General features: G+C 56.7%; 2 protein-coding genes across 2 annotated transcripts; both read right to left on the bottom strand.

Moving 5' to 3' along the window:
- Window positions 1-1,436: 1,436 nt before the first annotated feature.
- On the bottom strand, window positions 1,437-4,792 carry UBE2M (ubiquitin conjugating enzyme E2 M). Its single transcript, XM_029073406.2, has 6 exons — window positions 4,605-4,792; window positions 3,458-3,552; window positions 2,983-3,021; window positions 2,502-2,605; window positions 2,312-2,375; window positions 1,437-1,578 (listed from the first exon to the last, which is right to left on the bottom strand). The coding sequence occupies exons 1-6, from the start codon at window positions 4,711-4,713 to the stop codon at window positions 1,438-1,440; spliced, it is 552 nt and encodes a 183-aa protein (XP_028929239.1). The 5' UTR covers window positions 4,714-4,792; the 3' UTR covers window position 1,437.
- A 6,260-nt stretch (window positions 4,793-11,052) lies between these two features.
- LOC103167484 lies at window positions 11,053-14,669 on the bottom strand. The gene is made up of 3 exons (XM_029073400.2): window positions 14,175-14,669; window positions 13,010-13,128; window positions 11,053-11,721 (listed from the first exon to the last, which is right to left on the bottom strand). The coding sequence occupies exons 1-3, from the start codon at window positions 14,178-14,180 to the stop codon at window positions 11,145-11,147; spliced, it is 702 nt and encodes a 233-aa protein (XP_028929233.1). The 5' UTR covers window positions 14,181-14,669; the 3' UTR covers window positions 11,053-11,144.
- Window positions 14,670-18,279: the final 3,610 nt, after the last annotated feature.

The following is an 18,279-nucleotide window of genomic DNA, read 5'->3' as shown; positions in this document are numbered from 1 at the left end:
GCAGCCCCTCTTCCCGATCCCAAATGTGCCTATAATTCCATTTGCGATGAGCCCGTCCTTAGATTGGGACTGTCACCATCTGTTGCCCAATTGTACTTTCAGCGCATAATAAGGATAATGTGGGTATTTCTTAAGCAGAGAAGCAGCGTGGCTCAATGGAACGAGCCCGGGCCTGGGAGTCAGAGGTCGTGGGTTCGAATCCCAGCTCCGCCACCTGCCAGCTGTGTGACTGTGGGCAAGTCACTTCTCTGGGCCTCGGTTCCCTCCTCTGGAAAACGGGGACGATGACTGGGAGCCTCACGTGGGACCACCTGATGCCCCTGGATCTCCCCCAGCGCTTAGAACAGTGCTCTGCACCTAGTAAGCGCTTAACAAATACCAACATTATTATTATTATTAAGCACTTACTAGGTGCTGAGCACTGCTCTAAGATCTGGGGTAGATACGAGGTTGTCCCACGCGGGGCTCGCAATCCCCATTTAACAGATGAGGGAACCGAGGCGCCGAGAAGTGAAGTGACTTGCCCGAGGTCACCCAGCGGACTAGCGGCGGAGCCGGGATCAGAACCCACGACCTCCGACTCCCAGGCCCGGGCTCTTTCCACTCGGCCGCGCTGCTTCTCACGTACGGCGCTCTGCACGCAGTCGGCGCTGGATAAATACGAATGAATGAAATCCCCACCCTAATCTCCGGGGCTCCGGCCACCGGCTCCCCCCCCCCACCAGGTGGACAGAGAGAAGAGGCCAGGACGACTGCTGTAACATTCCCCTTTAATAACCTGACACAAACTAAAGTCGAGGGCGTGGGGGCGAAGGGAGCGATCAGGAGGGGTGGGGAAGAAGGAGTTTTAAGGGAGAGCAGGGAAGGGGCGATCGATAAGCTGGGCCTCCTCTCCCTGGGTTCCCGTGCCCTCCTAGAGCCGGGGAGATCAGAGGAGAGGGAAAAGGGGCACAGGCTCCAATTGATTCCCCTTCACTGCTCGAGTCAGTGCCGGATTGATCACCTTGGTTTCTTTTTTTTTTAAAAAAAAACAAAACCAAAAAAAAGAGGAAAAAAAAGAGCAGTTGCCGGGTGGGTCGGGGAGGGTGGAAGCCAGGCCCTCCCAACCCCCCCCCCCAGTCTCCCCCAACCCAATCCCACCCCCCCCAATAAATATCTGCACGTGTAGAAGCCTGGAGGCCAGATGAGTGGAGGGAGGGAGGCGGGGGGGCCCCCCAACCAGGCCCAGGGACGGCCCCCTCTCGTGGCATCGTCCACCCCCCCACGCGGAGGGGGACGGAGGGGGGAGCCGGGGATGGGTCGAACGCTTTGGCCGAGGGAGTTGGGGGTGAGGGCGGGGGGGGGGCCCCTCGCGGCCAGGCGGGGGGGTGGGGCGGGAGGAGTGAGGGGGCAGAGGACGGGAAGGGGGCGGGGGGCGTGGTGGTGGGGGGGGGGTGTCTATTTGAGACAGCGCTCGAAGTAGGTGGAGCCGATGTAGCCGCCACGCATGGAGCGCTGGACGTTCTGCTCGAAGAGGCGCCGGTTGTTCTGCAGGACTTCGGCCGCCTCCTTGTTCAAAGGGTCCTCGGGGTTTGGCTCCTGGGGACGGAGGACTCGAGTCGGACTACGGGCCGGACCCTGGCCCGACCCCTCCCGGTCCGACCGCCCCCCCAAGTCCCCGGGGACCCTCCCTCGGGACCCCAGGCATCCAGCCCGGCCATCTCTGCTCGGAAAACCGTCTTGGGGTCGACTCCCCCGGCTGCCCCAGGCTCCCCACCCACCCCGGCTCTCTCAGCCTCCAGCCCGCCGTCCGACTCCCGGGCTGCCGTGACCACCCTCGTTGAGAGTCAACGCGGCTTTACTGTGGGCAGGGCTCTGTACTGAGCGCTCCCAGGCGGAGACTCCCCTCTAGACTGTGCGCTCGGCGTGGGCGGGGACCGTCACCGCTTCTTGTCGTATCGTACTGTCCCGAGAGGCTAGAACAGTGCTCGGCACACAGTGAGCGCTCAATACCGTCGAATGAACGAATGAGAAACAGCGTTGCTTAGCGGAGAGAGCACGGGCCCGGGAGTCAGAAGGACCTGGATTCTAATCCCGGCTCCGCCACGTGTCTGCTGTGTGACCGTGGGCAAGTCACTTCGCTGGGCCTCAGTCGCCTTATCTGTAAAATGGGGATCGAGAGCGGGAGCCCCAGGTGGGACAGGGACGGTGATTACCTTGTATCTACAGTGCCTGGCACATAGTAAGCGCTTCACAGGCACCATAGTAACGATAATTATTATTATTAGGGCAGCTGCTTCGCCAGCGTCCATCGCAGCCCTACTCCACTCACCAAGAAGAGATACTGCAGTCCATAAATTATTGAGTTTATCGTCAGGACCGGCTTCCAGTCCTCTCTGGAAAAGGACAAGAGTGGAGTCACGGCAGGAAGGAACAGGTGAGAGGGGAGCAAGGGGAGGAGGGGGAGGAAAGAGGGGTAGGGAGGAGACGGAGGGGAAGAAGCCTGGGGGAGGCTGCCTCACCTGAGGATGTTGAGGCACACGTTGCCCTCCAGGTCGATGTTGGGGTGATATACCATGGTTTCACATTTCACCTTGGGGGGGTCGTGGGGATAACCCTGCCCGACCTGGGGATCCAGCAGGGTGGGGGAGAGAGCGAGAGAAACAGACCGATGGAGCCACTACTTCTGGCCACACGCAGCACCCCGAGCGGGATCAGGGTCCCGGACCGGGAAGCACAACCCCAGGGAAGGAAGAGCAATGGGGCTGAGGATATGGGGGACGGGGCAGAAAGGGAACCGGGGTCCAGGCTGGGATCCTACGGCGGGAAAGGGGAAGGGCAGAGCTCCTGACCCCCGCTCTCCACCTCCCAGCTTGAGTCACCGGGACACATCCAACCTGTTCCCCCAGCCGCTCGGCCCCAAGGCCTTCATCCCGCTTGCCCTCCCTCCCTCAGGCAGCAGGGTAGGTGGAAGGGAACGGGCCAAGCTCCCTTGAGACTCACCTTAAAACTGAACACAAACTTGCCGCCTTTGTAGAAGCCCTGGATAGGTGGGAAGGGACGGGGGAGAGGAGAGGGGTCAGTGTTGGGCTTCACTGCCCCCGACCCCTCTGTGAGGTTTGGTGTCAGGGGCTCCCCGGTGCCCTTCCCAGTGTTTCCTCTGGCCCAGCCTCCGGACGGAGAAGATCCTCACTGGGAGATGGCGAGAGAGCGTGAGCGAGTCCTCAATAACCCCAACCCTCTCATTCCTAGTCCCTCTACCTTTCCCCAAAGAGAGGAATCCTTGACCCCTTCCCTCCCCACCCCGGGGGTCTGACTGGATCCTCTTTAGGTCCCTTCTTCCTGAGCTACTCCTCACTCCGGCCCTCCCAGCCCTCGGCCTCTCCTTGGCGGTCCCCCCCGACACCGGGGGACCTCCCTCCCCGACCTCCCTGACCGCCCCCAGCTCTATCTCCGGCTCCGCTCTCTCCCTCCTCACCTCATCGGGACAGATGACTAGTTTAAAGTTGAGCAAGTCGTCCTGGTCCGAGAAGTCAATCTCACACGTCTTGGGCAGGTTCAGTTCGTTGATGTCTGTGGGGTCGGGGGAGAGGGAAGGTCAGCTCTTCGGAGGGGGGATCCCCCCCCAAGCCTCCCGCTTGGCCCGCCCCGGCTCTGTCCCGGCCGCCACCTCCCGGTGGGCCTCCACTCTGGTCAGTTTGGAGCGGGCCACCTCGGCCTTGGGGGGAAAGGACTTGGGAGGGGCAGAAATCCAAAGCGGGGGGGGGGGGGGTGGAAGGGGAGATCTCTGAACAATGAATTCATTCGATAGTATTTATTGAGCGCTTACTATGTGCAGAGTACTGTACTAAGCGCTAGGAATGTACAAGTCGGCAACAGATCTAGAGACAGTCAACTTCTAGTCAATTTATCAACTTCTAGTCCCTCAAGCTCTCATTCCCCCCGCTCTTCCGCGTCCACCCGCTATCCTGCCCCTTAATAACCACAGTCACGCTACTTGTTGAGCGCTCATTCCGTGCCAGGCCCCGTCCCGCTGCTGGGGTGGATAGGAGCTGATCAGGTTGGACGCAGTCCCAGTCCCGCGGTCTCACTCCCCATTTTACAGATGAGGGGACTGAGGCCCGGAGAGTGCTAATGAGGGCACTGGGGCCCAAGGTCACCCGGCAGACCAGTGGCGGGGCCGGGATTAGAACCCATAACCTCCCAGGCTCCAGCCACCAAGCTGCAGTTTTTCCTGCTCCTCCTCCTCTCCCTTAACCCTTGCCTGTTGCCAGTCCTTCCCCCCCCCCCCCGGTTCCTCCCCCCCATCCCACCTCTCGAAGCAGCCGGGTTTTAGGGGTCGTGGGTTCTAATCCCGCCCTCCTCCGCCGGTCTGCCGGGTGACCTTGGGCCAGTCCCTGCCCTTCTCTGAGCCTCAGTGCCCTCACCTGGAGAAGGGGGAAGGCAACGGTGGGTTGCCCCACTGCCCCGGGCCCACCCCCAGCGCTTAGCACAGGAAGGAGTGTCCGGGGGGCATCAGTAGCGCTTGGCCGAGCCTGCCCCCGCAATGGCTGGGGCTTAAAGCCCACGAGTGTCGTGCGGTTCTCGTTGGCGGTGGCCTCGAGGGCCTCCCCTCCCCCGGCCACCTTTCTGGATGCGGAGCTGCGCGGCCGACGCCTTCTTGCTGCTGCCCTTGGTGCCCCCCGCCGACTCCTCCTCCTTCTTCTGCTGCTTCAGCGAGAACAGCTTGATCATCCTGCCGCCTGCGGGGGTGCGGGGGACCCGGGCTGGGCCCGACCCCGACCCACCGCCCGCCGGCCGCCGCGGGCCCCGGGACGCCGGCTGGCTGCGCGGCGCTGCGGCCTGGCTCGGCTTGGCCCGGCCCGGCCGCCGTAGCCTCGGCCCGGATTCGGCGGGGTTCGGCTCCGCTCGGCCTCCCCGGCCCCCCTCCCCCCCCCTCCCCGCCCCTGGCCTCCGGCTCGCGTCTCTCCTGGCTCCCTCGCTCCCCCTCTTCCCCGCTCCTCGGAGGGGCTCCGGCCCGGGAGCGATGGCGGGGACCGGGAGCGGGGGCGGCGGCTCCACGGGCTGGTGTCGGCAACGGCTTCGGGCGCCCCCCCCCTCGCTCGCTTCGGTTCTTTCCGGCGCCCGCTCGGCTCTTTCCGGCGCCCGCTCGGCTCTCCCCGCCGCCCGTTCGGGGGCGTCAGTGCGCACGCTCGGCCACCTCCGGCCCGCCGGGCCCGCCGTCCGCTCGGGTGTCTCCGGCGCGCCCTCGGCTCTTTTCGGGAGGGCTCGGGGATTTCCGGACAGGCTTCGGAAAGGGACGGGGGGGGGGGGGGGGCCGAGGCGGGGCCCCCGCCGTCTTTGCGAAGGGCGCAGACCGTAGTGATTATTAATAATAATAATGTTCTTAGTCTCTCCGGACTCAGATTTACTGAGCGCTTGCTGAGAAGCAGCGTGGCGCGCTGATAATAATGGTGCCATTTGTTAAGCGCTTACTGTGTGCCGAGCACTGTTCTAAGCGCCGGGGGGCGGATACAAGGTCATCAGGTGGTAATAATAATGTTGGTATTTGTTAAGCGCTTACTATGTGCCGAGCACTGTTCTAAGCGCTGGGGTAGACACAAGGGAAGCAGGTGGTCCCACGTGGGGCTCACAGTCTTCATCCCCATTTGACAGATGAGGTAACTGAGGCACAGAGAATTCAATAGTATTTATTGAGCGCTTACTATGTGCAGAGCACTGTACTAAGTGAAGAGAAGTGAAGTGACTTGCCCACGGTCACACAGCTGACAAGGGGCAGAGCTGGGAGTCGAACTCATGACCTCTGACTCCCAAGCCCAGGCTCTTTCCACTGAGCCACGCTGCTTCCCGTGGTCCCACGTGGAGCTCACAGTCTTCATCCTCACTGAGGTGCCTCAGTTACCTCATCTGTCAAATGGGGATGAAGACTGTGAGCCCCACGTGGGACAACCTGATTCCCCTGTGTCTACCCCAGCGCTTAGAACAGTGCTCGGCACATAGTAAGCGCTTAACAAATACCAACATTATTATTATTATTATTATTTCATCCCCGTTTTCCAGATGAGGGAACTGAGGCCCAGAGAAGTGAGATGACTTGCCCAAAGTCACACAGCTGACAAGTAGGGGAGGCGGGATTAGAACCCACGACCTCCGACTCCCCAGCCCGGGCTCTTTCCACTGAGCCACAGTGCTTCTCCTAGTAGGTAGAGCCCGGGCCTGGGAATCGGAAGGCCATGGGTCCTAATCCCCCCCCCCCACCACTGGTCTGCTGGGTGACCTCAGGCAAGTCGCTTCACTTCTCTGGGCCTCAGTGACCTCGTCCGGAAAATGGGGATTGAGCCTGTGAGCCCCACGTGGGACGGGGACTGTGTCCACCCCCATTTGCTTGCATCCACCCCGGCGCTTGGTACGGTGCCTGGCACAGAGTAAGCGCTTAACGAATACCATAATCATTTATTATTATTACTCTGTGCAGAGCACTGTACTAAGCGCTTGGGAGAGTACACCGTAACGGACGTTTCCTGCTCACGACGGGCTATACCCCTACTCTGGGCAAAGGACTCGTGTGAGAAATTAGACTCAGTCCTTGACGCTTTGAGGTGTCACCATTTAAGATTGTAGGAGGGCTAGGGGGTGGGTGACATACACACAGGGAGCAATCAATCAATCACCAGCCAGCGATATTTCTTGAGCGTTTACTCTGTGCGGAACTCTGTGCCAACCTTTTGTGGGGGGGGGGGGACAGTACAGCAGCGATCAAGACCGTGAGCCCCACGTGGGACAACCTGATTACCTTGTATCTACCCCAGTGTTTAGAACGGTGCTTGGCACACAGGAAGCACTTAATGAACACCATTATTATTAGCAGCATCGGTAGACACGATCCTTGCCTATGTGGAGTTTACAGTCTGGAGACGGGTGTTAAAATGTGATTTTAGGAGGGCTTTGAAGGTGGAGTTAGAGGTGGTCTGTTGGAGGCGAAGGGAGGAGTTCCAGGCCAGAGGGACGACGTGGGCAAGGGGTTGGCAGCGAGATAGACGAGATCGAGGTACGGCCAGTGCGTTGCCCTTAGAAGAGCCGAGCGTGCGGGCGGGGTCGTAGGAGTAGATCGGAGAGGAAAGGTAGGAGGGGGCGAGCTTTTTGAGGGCCTTAAATAATAACAACAATAATAATAATAATGCCAATGGTGAGGCATTGTTCTGTATGCCAATAATACCAATGGTGAGAAGTTTCTTTCTGAAGCATTGGTGGGAAATCAACCATTGGAGGTTTTTGAAGAGTGGGGATAGATGGGCTGCACTTTTTCTAGAGAATTGATCTAGAAGGCGTGACCTTTGCACTGGAGAGGGGGGAGGCAGGGAGGTCAGCGAGGAGGCCGATGCCACAGTCGAGGTGGGAGCTGCTGTGTGCGCTTGGATCAGCGTGGGAGCAGTTTGGATGGAGAAGGGGGGAACCGACAGGATCCGCCGACAGATTAAATGTGCGGTTGAATGAGAAAGATGAGTTGGAGATAACGCCAAGGCCCCGGTCCGGTGAAACAGGGAAGTTGGTGGTGTTGCCCGCGGTGGTGGTAAAGTCACGGGGAAGAAGACGGGGTTTGGACGTGTTGAGTCCAAAGCGGAAACAAGAGAGACACAAATATGAAAAACCAGGGACAGTGGGGTGGGGCCGGAGAGGCGGAGAGTGGCTGGGGATTGATCGGTTCCTGAAGGAAACAAAGACTGTGAATAGTGGATTTCCTCCCACGCCACTCCGCCCCTGTGGATAGGGCACGGGCTTGGGAATCAGAAGGTCATGGGTTCTAATCCAGGCTCTGCCACTTGTTTGCTGTGTGGCCTTGGGCAAGTCATTTCACTTCTCTGGGCCTCAGTGTCCTCATCTGTAAAATGGGGATTAAGACTGTGAGCCCCTTGTGGGACAGGGACTGTGTCCAACCCAATTTGCTTGTATCCCCCCCCGGTGCTGAGTACAGTGCCCGGCACATAGTAAGCACTTAACAAATGCCACTATTGTTATTATTACTATGTACAGAGCCAAGTGCCAGGGTTGAGAAAGGTTTGAGGAATGAATTCCATGCGGTCCCCGTCCTCGAGGAATTTTATCTTCTAAGGGGAATGACTGACCTGGAGAAAAAATTGGCAGTTTCGACTCAAATTTTTATTATTCGTTCGATTCATTCAGTCATATTTATTGAGCGTTTAGTGTGTGCAGAGCACCGTACTAAGTGCTTGGCAGAGGACGATAGAACAATAAACACATTCCCTGACCGCAAAGAGCTTACAGTCTAGAGGGGGAGACAGACATTAATCTAAACAAAGTACAGATTTGTCCAAAAGTGCTGGGAGGCAGGGAGGGGAGGGTGAAATGAATGAAGCGAGCAAGTTAGGGCGACATAGAAAGGAGAGGGAGAAGAGCAGCATGGTATAGCCTAATCGACAGAGCATGGGCCTGTGAATCAGAAGGACCTGGGTTCTAATCCGGCCTCCCTGACCTGCCTGTAGTGAGGCTTGGGCAAGTCACTTAATTTCTCTGTGCCTCAGTTACCTCATCTTTATAATGGGGATGAAGACTGTGAGCCCCACCTGGGACAAACTGATGACCTTGTATCCCAGTGCTTAGAACGGTGCTTGGCACATAGTAAGCGCTCAACAGATACCATAATTATATCACTATAAATGCAGTCCCTCTAGACAGTAAATTCGTTATAACAATAATAATAATAATGATAGTGGTACTTGTTAAGCGCTTACTATGTGCAGAGCACCGTTCTAAGCACTGGGGGGATACAAGGCGATGAGGTTGTCCCACATGGGGTTCACAGTCTTCATCCCCATTTTCCAGATGAGGTCACTGAGGCCCAGAGAAGTGAAGTGACTTGCCCACAGTCACCCAGCTGACAAGCGGCGGAGCCGGGATTAGAACCCATGACTTCTGACTCCCAAGCCTTGGCTCTTTCCGCTGAGCCCCGCTGCTTCTCTGTGCGTTATGATCAGGCAACGCGTCTACCAACTCTGTTATATTGTCCTCTCCCAAGCGCTCAGTACAGTGCCCTGCACCTAGAGAAGCAGTGTGGCTCAGTGGAAAGAGCATGGGCTTTGGAGTCAGGGCTCATGAGTTCGAATCCCAGCTCTGCCACTTGTCGGCTGTGTGACTGTGGGCAAGTCACTTCACTTCTCTGGGCCTCAGTTCCCTCATCTGTTAAACGGGGATGAAGACTGTGAGCCCCACGTGGGACAACCTGATTCCCCTGTGTCTCCCCCAGCGCTTAGAACAGTGCTCGGCACATAGTAAGCGCTTAACAAATACCAACATTATTATTAGTAGTAGTAGTAGTAAGCGCTCAACAATACCATTGATTGATTGAAATGCAGGTGCAGCCGATCGACGCCGGAGGGGTGGGTGGGGAGCCCCAAATCTGGACCCACCAGAGCTCGCAGTTCCCAGGCGGCGGAAGCTGTTTTCCCATTCCCAAGGGCAGCATCCGATCCGTCTCCATAGCAACAGGAAGCGAGGACCGTTTCCCGCCCCTCCCCTCTCCGGCCGCACGGATCCTTCCATTTATTCATTCATTCAATAGTATTTATTGAGCGCTTGCTATGTGCAGAGCACTGGACTAAGCGCTTGGAATGGACGAATCGTGTGGCTGGTGAGGCCCGGGGGCTCCTGAAAGGGAGCAACTGTGGCCAACGGGCTCATGAAATCTCGGAAAGAGCCCGGGCTTGGGAGTCAGAGGTCACGGGTTCGAATCCCGCCTCGGCCACTTAGCTGTGTGACTGTGGGCCAGTCACTTCACTTCCTCTGGGCCTCAGTGACCTCATCTGGAAAATGGGGATGAAGACTGGGACAACCTGATGGACCCTGCATCGGCCCCAGCGCTTAGAACAGTGCTCTGCACATAGTAAGCGCTTAACAAATACCAACATGATTATGTTTATGATTCGCCGGCGGGCTGAGCGGGATGGCCAAGCAGGAGATGGAGAGGAAAGTCGTCGTCGTCGTCGTCGTCCCGCCCCCCCCGGGGCAGAAGGAATGGGAGAAGCCCCGGCGTGGACTCTCGACCAATCAGAGGTCGCGCAGGAGCCGGTCTCCATGGCAACCCCCACTGAGTCGCGCGAGGAAGAAGGCGGGCTTTAGCTTCCTTCGACCTCCGCCGCCGGAAGTCGCATCATCACCCCCTGCCCCGCCCCCTAGGCCTTCTGGGAATTGTAGTTCCGCGGGCGGGAAGGGCGGCCGCGACGCGGGGCCTTCTGGGAAATGTAGTCGGCCTCCGCTTTACTCTGGTGTGTCAGTGTTTCTGCGGCTGCTGCAGGTCATTTCTTTATTATACGTTCACCGAATCGTATTTATCGAGCGCCTACTGTGTGGACAGCACTGGGGTAAGCTCTTGGGAGAGTACAAAATAACAAGAAACGGACATAACGATCATAATGATCTTACAGTCTAGAGGGGAAGGCAGGCATTACTTTAAATACAGAAATAACAGATGACATAATAAGAGTGGTATTTGTTATATAAACACAGAAATAGACGAAATAATAATGTTGGTATCTGTGAAGTGCTTACTATGTGTCAAGCACTGTTCTAAGCGCTGGGGTGGTTACAAGTTAAGTTATAACAATAATAATAATTATTATTATTAGGGCATTTGTTAAGCGCTTACTATGTGCAGAGCACTGTTCTAAGCGCTGGGGTAGATCCAGGGTAATCAGATTGTCCCACGTGGGGCTCACATTTTTTAATCCCCATTTTTACAGATGAGGTAACTGAGGCACAGAGAAGTGAAGTGACTTGCCCAAGGTCACCCAGCAGACAAGTGGTCCGAGACAATGGGAATGAGGCTGGAGTCACCAGCGGAAGGCCCGGGAGAGGACTCCCAGGGCATAGCGGAGAAAGGGCAGGATTACCTAACAATAATAACTGTGGTATTTGTTAAGTGCCCACTCTGGGGCAGGCACTGGGGTAGATATAAGATAATCGGGTTGGATGCAATCCCTGTCCCACACAGGGCTCCCAGTCTCAGTCTCCATTTTCACAGAGGAGGTAACTGAGGCGCAGAGAAGTGAAATGACTCGCGCAAGCTCACACGGCGGGCAAGCGGCAGAGAAGGGATCGGAATCCGGGTCCTTCCGACGCCCGGCCCCGTACTCTGTCCACGAGGCCGGTGGCTAATTATCTTGCGTACACCGGTTCCAGGTATTTTGATCCCTGCTGCAGTAGACGCAGCTTTTGGTATAGCAGTGATACGTGGGGATGTTGCCGAGGTTGCTCCAGGCCCTCACCAGCTCATCTCTCTGCGTAGTATTGGTGACTTCTTCGTAGACTCTATCAAACACAAAGGCCCCTCTCTGGACTAGATTAAACACTTCCCTAACGCTATTAATGATGTTAGAGTTGTGTGTTTCGTTAAGACAACGGCTCTTGCAGGGCGATCGGAAAGTGTAGAAGATCAGGCATCTCTCATTGTTGTTTCTTGACAAGAGCTGCTGCACCCAACTCCTGTTATTGTTGGCATGAGACAACAGGCGCCATTCTGCATGGACCCTGTATTCCCCTATATTTCCCTGGACTCTAGCAGCTACCAGACTCTCCCCATTGTAGAGCCCCCCTAGATCATGAAGTTGTTTCTTCATTTGAGGCAACTGAGTTGACAGGTTCATCTGTTTGGACCCGGTGCAGACGGCCTCTCCCAGTCTGATGCCGACGGCGTACTGCACTGGCCCCCTTCGATCGCATGGCTGAAAGCTGGGGGAGAAACGCCACAGTGACCCTGAGGCCGGAGCTCTGCGGACCCCGTCTCCCGGGATGGCACGATCAGGGGAGACCCCAGCCCAGAGACGCTTTGGGGGCCGAGTGGAAGGGGGAAGTGGCCACTGGGCGGTGACTCAGGTCAGAGCCAGTCCGGCCCAGGGACTGTCGGCCGGGGCACTGGCCGTTCTCCAGATCTGGGGTGCCTTGGCTCAACTGTCCCCCCACGCCGGCGTCCCCTACCCACCTCAGGGGCCCAAGGGTCTGTCCCCGGCCCCAGCAGCCTCCCACGACAGCACCGGAGTCGGATCCATTATCTGGGGGCAGGGGTCTGGACCACACAGACCTCAGCGCCTTAGCAGTTCAGTGCCTGTTTGACCCCATCGATAAGCTCCAGGTCAGGGGGGAGGAGAGACCTGGGACAGACCCCTCCGGGGGCCGGGCTCGTGTCCTGCCTCAGGGCCCAGCAGGAGAGAGTTCACCCCTGCACGGGCCCCGGCTAACCTGCGCGTCCCTCCCTCCTCTTCCAGCCGGTCCAGCCAGGGATGGTGGAGTTGGCCAGCGGCCCGATGACCTGCCCCATTTCCCACGCCCATTTGTGTCTGACTTTTGAACCGGGATCGTTCCGTGTTTGAGTTTGGGGATTTTTCTGTGAAGAAGTGACTGGGGTCAGACCCGTTCCTGTGGTGGATCCCGGAGTCCAGCGGGCCTGGTTGATGACCCTGTCCTTTGTCTGTGCTGGTTCCACACACTTCACGTCCCTCTTATCCCCTGGGGAGCACACGGGGGTCCAAGAGTGAGCCAAACATGGAGCGGCCATCTTGGGAATCAGCCCCCACACAGCAGAGGAGGGAGGATGGGAGTGGTCTGTCCCAGCCAAGTCGATATGGGGGCAAATATGTTGGTTATTCTCCCTCTCCCCTTTGCCCTGAACTCACAGTAAGCACTCAATGAATGGGATGGATCGATTCAGAGAGGTTTTCTTGCATTCTCTATGAAGTCACAGTGAGTAAGCTTGTCCCCTCTGGCAGTCGGTGTTCTGAAATCAGCCCGGTGGAGCTGGTCTCTCCTGACGGGGCCCGGGGGGGTCGACCGGCCTGCTGGCCGGGTGGGCTGCCCGTGACGTGCCCGGTCAGGGAAAGGTGGGCCAAGCGGGTGGCCGGGAGAGGTGCTGAAGGAGGAGGGTTGGGAAGGCGGAGGGATCTGCATCTAGGCGAATGGAAGGAAGCAGCTGGTGGGGATGGGGTCAGGCTAGAGGTAAAGGGGCCCCATGGAGAGTACTCACCAACGCAGATTTTCAATGATCCTGAAAAGAACGCCTTCATCGATGGGCAAAGCGGAATCACATCCAAAACTCAGGAGGCTCAGAGCGAGAAGGGTGGCCAGGGGCAGGGCCCGGAGGATCTAGAGACGGGGCAGAGAGGACACCGGTCATTACCCCCAAGGGCAAGGAAGGGCAGGCTGATGTGAGGGAGAGGAGGAGGGAGGGACCCTGAGATTCCTAGGGAGGCAAGGGACCACCCCCTGCAGAAGAGGCAAACCAAGCACGGAGTCGATCCGAATGTCACTGGGCCTTGCGGAGCCCCCACCGGGAGACCCCGTCCTGCCTGCCGTATCCCATCACACGGCCCAGACCCTCCGCTCTCCGTTCCCGCCTTCTGCAGCACCCGCGCCCTCCTCCTCTCTGGTTGGCCCAGCCTCCCTGCTCCTTCCTTCCCTCCTTCCCTGCTCACGGTGCCGACCGAGGCCGCCTCTTCTCGGAAGCTTTCCCCAGTTACCTCTTCCCTCAATCTACTTTGGCCTTCAGGATACCCGTCTGCCCACGTTGGGGTTGACTGGGTGAAGGCCTGCAGTTACCTTGCCCTTTCTCCAACGTGACCCCGAGTGTCAGCGACCCCTGTCCCTCGACGACTTCGCTGAAGACTGACTGCCCGGTTGTTCCTAATGCGGGCCCAGGGGTGGGGAGGGTGCCGGGTTTAAGAGGCCAATTCCTCTGGCCTCTGAGCCAATCTTTCCCCCACTTCTGATTCACATTTTAGGGGCCACCCTGTTCCCCACCCCCCGATCCCTGAAAGCCCCTCTTCCCGCTTCTCCTCACGGTCTGCCTCACCAAGAGGATCCCTTTCCTTTGGTTTCTGGTCCCGTGAGAAAACAGATTCTTCTGAAAGGAGGCAGCCCTCTCTCTGCGGCTGGCCACGGCGGTCAGACTGACTGACCCACAGGACAAACCCAGCTCTCGGGGGAGGATGAGAGAGAGATCGAGGGTGAAAGGGACATACCCCAGAGGCAGGGGGAGGTTGAGAGTTAGAGGAGAGAGGAGGAGAGGGGGGATGAGTCGGGACAACCCCCGGAGAAAGAGCGGAGGACCCTGTCAGTGGGGAAAGCCCTCCGAAGGTGGGAGAGGGATCCTGGGGGGATAGAGCGGGAGGGCTGCCATCTTGGCTCCTTACCTGCATCTCTGCTGTTGGCTGCTCGATGCCTGTGGTCCCCGAGACAGCAGAAGGGAGCGGTTGCCCGGACCGGGAACCTCGGGCTCGGGCGGGGTCCGGGGGCGAGGGTGGACAAGGAGGTTGAGCGGCCTTTCTCCGGAAGAGAGCGTCTCCTAGATGACCGTTTGGGGAGGCTGGGCCGTATTTATTGGCCTCTGATCGAGGTGGCCCCTGAGGCAGTTAGAGGAACCAGCTTGTGGTTTGGTTTGACCAAGATGAAACTTGTCTTGGGCAAGTTCTGGGTGGTTTCTGGGGTGGTACCGTCTGGGGGGGTTAGCAAAGGTGGGAGGAGAGAGGGGGCCGGGGGGCCCAGCGGATCCAGTCGGAGGACCCAACGACCCCGGGTGCGGGTGGGGGGGCTAGGCGCAAGGGATGTTTTATCATGACCTTTTTTACCACCAAGAGCGCCTCAACTCAGGGGCCGAATTTGAAAAGAAATTATTCTCATAACGATGAATATTTCAAAGAGGGATGTTGGGGAAGTACAATACTACAATAAACAAACACATTCCCCGCCCACACTGAGCTTACATTTTAGAGGGAGGGACAGACATCAATATCAATAAGTAAATGACAGATATAGACGTAGGTGTGTGGAGCTGGGAGGGAGGATGACCGAAGGGAGCAAGTCAGGGTGACGCAGAAGGGAGTGGGAGAAGAGGAGAGGGGGATTTAGGAAAGGCCTCTCGGAGGAGATGGGCCTTCAGTAGGGCTTAGAAGGGAGGGAGAGTAACTGTCTGTTGGATTTGAGCAGGGAGACCATTTCAGGCCACAGGCAGGACATGGGTAAGGAGTCGGAGCGAGATAGGTGAGTTTGAGGTAGAGTGAGAAGGTTTTGATTAGAGGAGCAAAGTGGATTATAATATAATTATGGTATCTGTTAAGCATTTACTATGTGCCAAGCACTGTTCTGAGAGCTGGGGTAGATACGAGGTCATCGGATTGTCCCGCATGGGGCTCACAGTCCCGATCCCCATTTTACAGATGTAGTAACCCGAGGCACAGAGAAGTGAAGTGACTTGCCCAAGGTCACACAGCCGACAAGTGACAAAACAGCGATTAGAACCCACGACCTCTGACTCCCAAGCCTGCGCTCTCGCCACTAGGCCGTGCTCTACGGGCTGGGTCGTCGTAGGGAGCGGCGAGGTGAAGTAGGAGGGAGCGAGGTGATCGAGTGCTTTAAAGCCAACGGTGAGGAGTTTTTGTCCGACGAGGAGGCGGATGGACAACCACTGGAGTCTCTTGAGGAGTGGGGAGACACGTCCTGAACGTTTCTGGAGAAAAGTGATCCGGGCCGCAGAGTGAAGTATTGGAGCGGGGAGAGACGGGAGGTCAGCGAGGAGGCCGATAGGCGATCCAGTCGGGATAGGATGAGTGATCGTATTCACGTGGTAGCCGTTTGGATGGAGAGGAGAGGGAGGATTTTAGCGATGTCGCGAGGGTGGGACCGACGGGATTTAGTGAATAGGATTTAGTGAATAGGATTGAATATGTGGGTTGAATGCATGGGGCATTTCAGCCTTCAGCCTTGACCTTGGGGTCAGACGGTTCCCCCCCCCCAAACCACGGCAACGGTAGCGATGGTTATTCGTGTGCCTGGACAGTTCGCGGTGGGCGTCACGACCGCGATCGGCCACCCGGGATGGCGAAATGACCCACCCCAAGCCAACGTCCCCCGGGGAGCCGGGCGCGAAGCGTCACGGCCCGACGAGGGGCCCCGAGGTGAACGATCCTTCTCATCCCCACCGCCGTAACCGCTCGGAGAGTCACCGTTAAATTTCTTCAAATGGGGTCCGTTCCCCCCGGCACGGGTTTGCGGTCCGTGAGGTCCCTGGCCCTGAGCGGATCCCGGCCGGCGGCCGAGTACGGGGGTCTCTGTGCTCTGCCCGGCGGGGAAGAGGCTCAGGAGGCCGGAAGCCGAGCTTAGGGGAATCCTTTTGCGGCCACACGGTCCGGGGAAGGAATCCTCCCGGATGGAGGAATCGGGACGTCAGAGTAGCGGGAGTCAAGTCCAATCGACAGAGGCGATGATGATAATGCCAATAATAATAATAATGATTAAAAATAACAGTAACGACAGCAATGAAAATAACATCAATAATAATAACAGCGGCATTTGTTAAGTTCTTACTCTGTGCCAAGCACGAACTAAGTGCTAGTGAGAAATGGAACAGTCTAGTGGATAGAACGGGGGCCTGGGAGTCAGACAGATCTGGGTTCTAATCCCAGCTCTGCCACCTGTCTGCTGGGTGACCTTGGGTGAGTCACTTCACTTCTCTGGGCCTCAGTCGCCTCCTCTGTAAAATGGGGATTAAGACCGTGAGCCCTATGTAGGACGTGGACTGGGTCCCGCCTGATTAGCTACCCCTGCGGCCAGTACAGTTCCCGGCAAATCGTAAGGACTTAACGTGATTATTAAAAAAAAAATACCATTATAGGGTCCCATCTGGGGCTCACGATGTAAGGGAGAGAGAAAGGGTGTTTTATCCTCCATTTTCCAGATAGGCAAATCAATCAATCTTAATTGTTGGGCACTTACCGTATATATGTACCTATAATTCTATTTATTTTGATGCTATCGACGCCCGCCTACTTGTTTGGTTTTGTTGTCTGTCTCCCCCTTCTAGACTGTGAGCCCGTGGTTGGGTAGGGATGGTCTCTATCTGTTGCTGAATTGTCCTTTCCAAGCGCTTAGTACAGTGCTCTGCACACGGTAAGTGCTCAACAAATGCGATTGAAAGAATGAATGAACGAACAATGTAAGAGTATTTGTTAAGCGCTTACTCTGTGCCAAGCTTTATACTGAGCCCTGGGGTAAATACAAGATCATCAGGTCCCTAAGGGGCAGGGAATGTGTCTGCTAATTCAGTTGCACTGTATTGTCCCAAGACCAAGTAAAAGCAGCGAGAAGCAGCGTGGCTTAGTGGAAAGAGCCCGGGCTTGGGAGCCAGAGGATGTGGGTTCTCGTCCCGGCTCTGCCACTCTGCTCTGTGACCTTGGGCAAGTCGCTTCACTTCTCTGGGCCTCAGTGACCTCATCTGTAAAAATGGGGATTAAAACATGTGAGCCCCACGTGGGACAATCTGATTACCTTGTATCTACCCCAGCGCTTAGAGCAGTGCTTGGCAAATAATAAGCGCTTAACAAATACCATTATTATTATTACAAGCTCAATAAAGGTGAATGAATGAGCCCACTCAGCGCTTAGTAATAATAATGTTGGTATTTGTTAAGCGCTTGCTATGTGCAGAGCACCGTTGTAAGCGCTGGGGGAGATGCAGGGTCAGGTTGTCCCACGTGAGGCTCACAGTTGATCCCCATTTTACAGATGAGGTCACTGAGAAGCAGCGTGGCTCAGTGGAAAGAGCCCGGGCTTTGGAGTCAGAGGTCATGAGTTCAAATCCCGGCTCTGCCACTTGCCAGCTGTGTGACTGTGGGCAAGTCGCTTCACTTCTCTGTGCCTCAGTTCCCTCATCTGTAAAGTGGGGATGAAGTCTGTGAGCCCCACGTGGGACAACCTGATTCCCCTGTGTCTACCCCAGCGCTTAGAACAGTGCTCTGCACATAGTAAGCGCTTAACAAATACCATCATTATTATTATTATTACTGAGGCACAGAGAAGTGAAGTGACTTGCCCACAGTCACACAGCTGACAGGTGGAAGAGCCGGGAGTCGAACCCATGACCACTGAGCCACGCTTGTCTGGCACATAGTAAGTGCTTAACAAATACCCTCCCCATTCCCCCTACTCCCTCCCTCTGCTCTTCCCCCTTCCCCTCCCCACAGCACTTGTGCATATTTGTAAAGGTGATTTATTCCTCTATTTATTTTGTTAATGATGTGTCTATATCTATGATTCTATTTATCTTGATGGTATTGATGCCTGACTACTTGTTTTGTTGTCTGTCTCGCCCCCTTCTAGACCGTGAGCCCGTCGTTGGGCAGGGACGGTCTCTATCTGTTGCCCAATTGTCCATTCCAAGCGCTTAGGACAGTGCTCGGCACCTAGTAAGCGCTCAATAAATACGATTGAATGAATGAATGCAGTATTTTTTATTATTATTGT

Source organism: Ornithorhynchus anatinus, chromosome 10 (assembly GCF_004115215.2).
Source record: "Ornithorhynchus anatinus isolate Pmale09 chromosome 10, mOrnAna1.pri.v4, whole genome shotgun sequence".
Classification (NCBI taxonomy): Eukaryota; Metazoa; Chordata; class Mammalia; order Monotremata; family Ornithorhynchidae; genus Ornithorhynchus; species Ornithorhynchus anatinus.
Note: the sequence above shows the minus strand (reverse complement) of the source record. Positions and strands in the feature narration are given on the sequence as shown.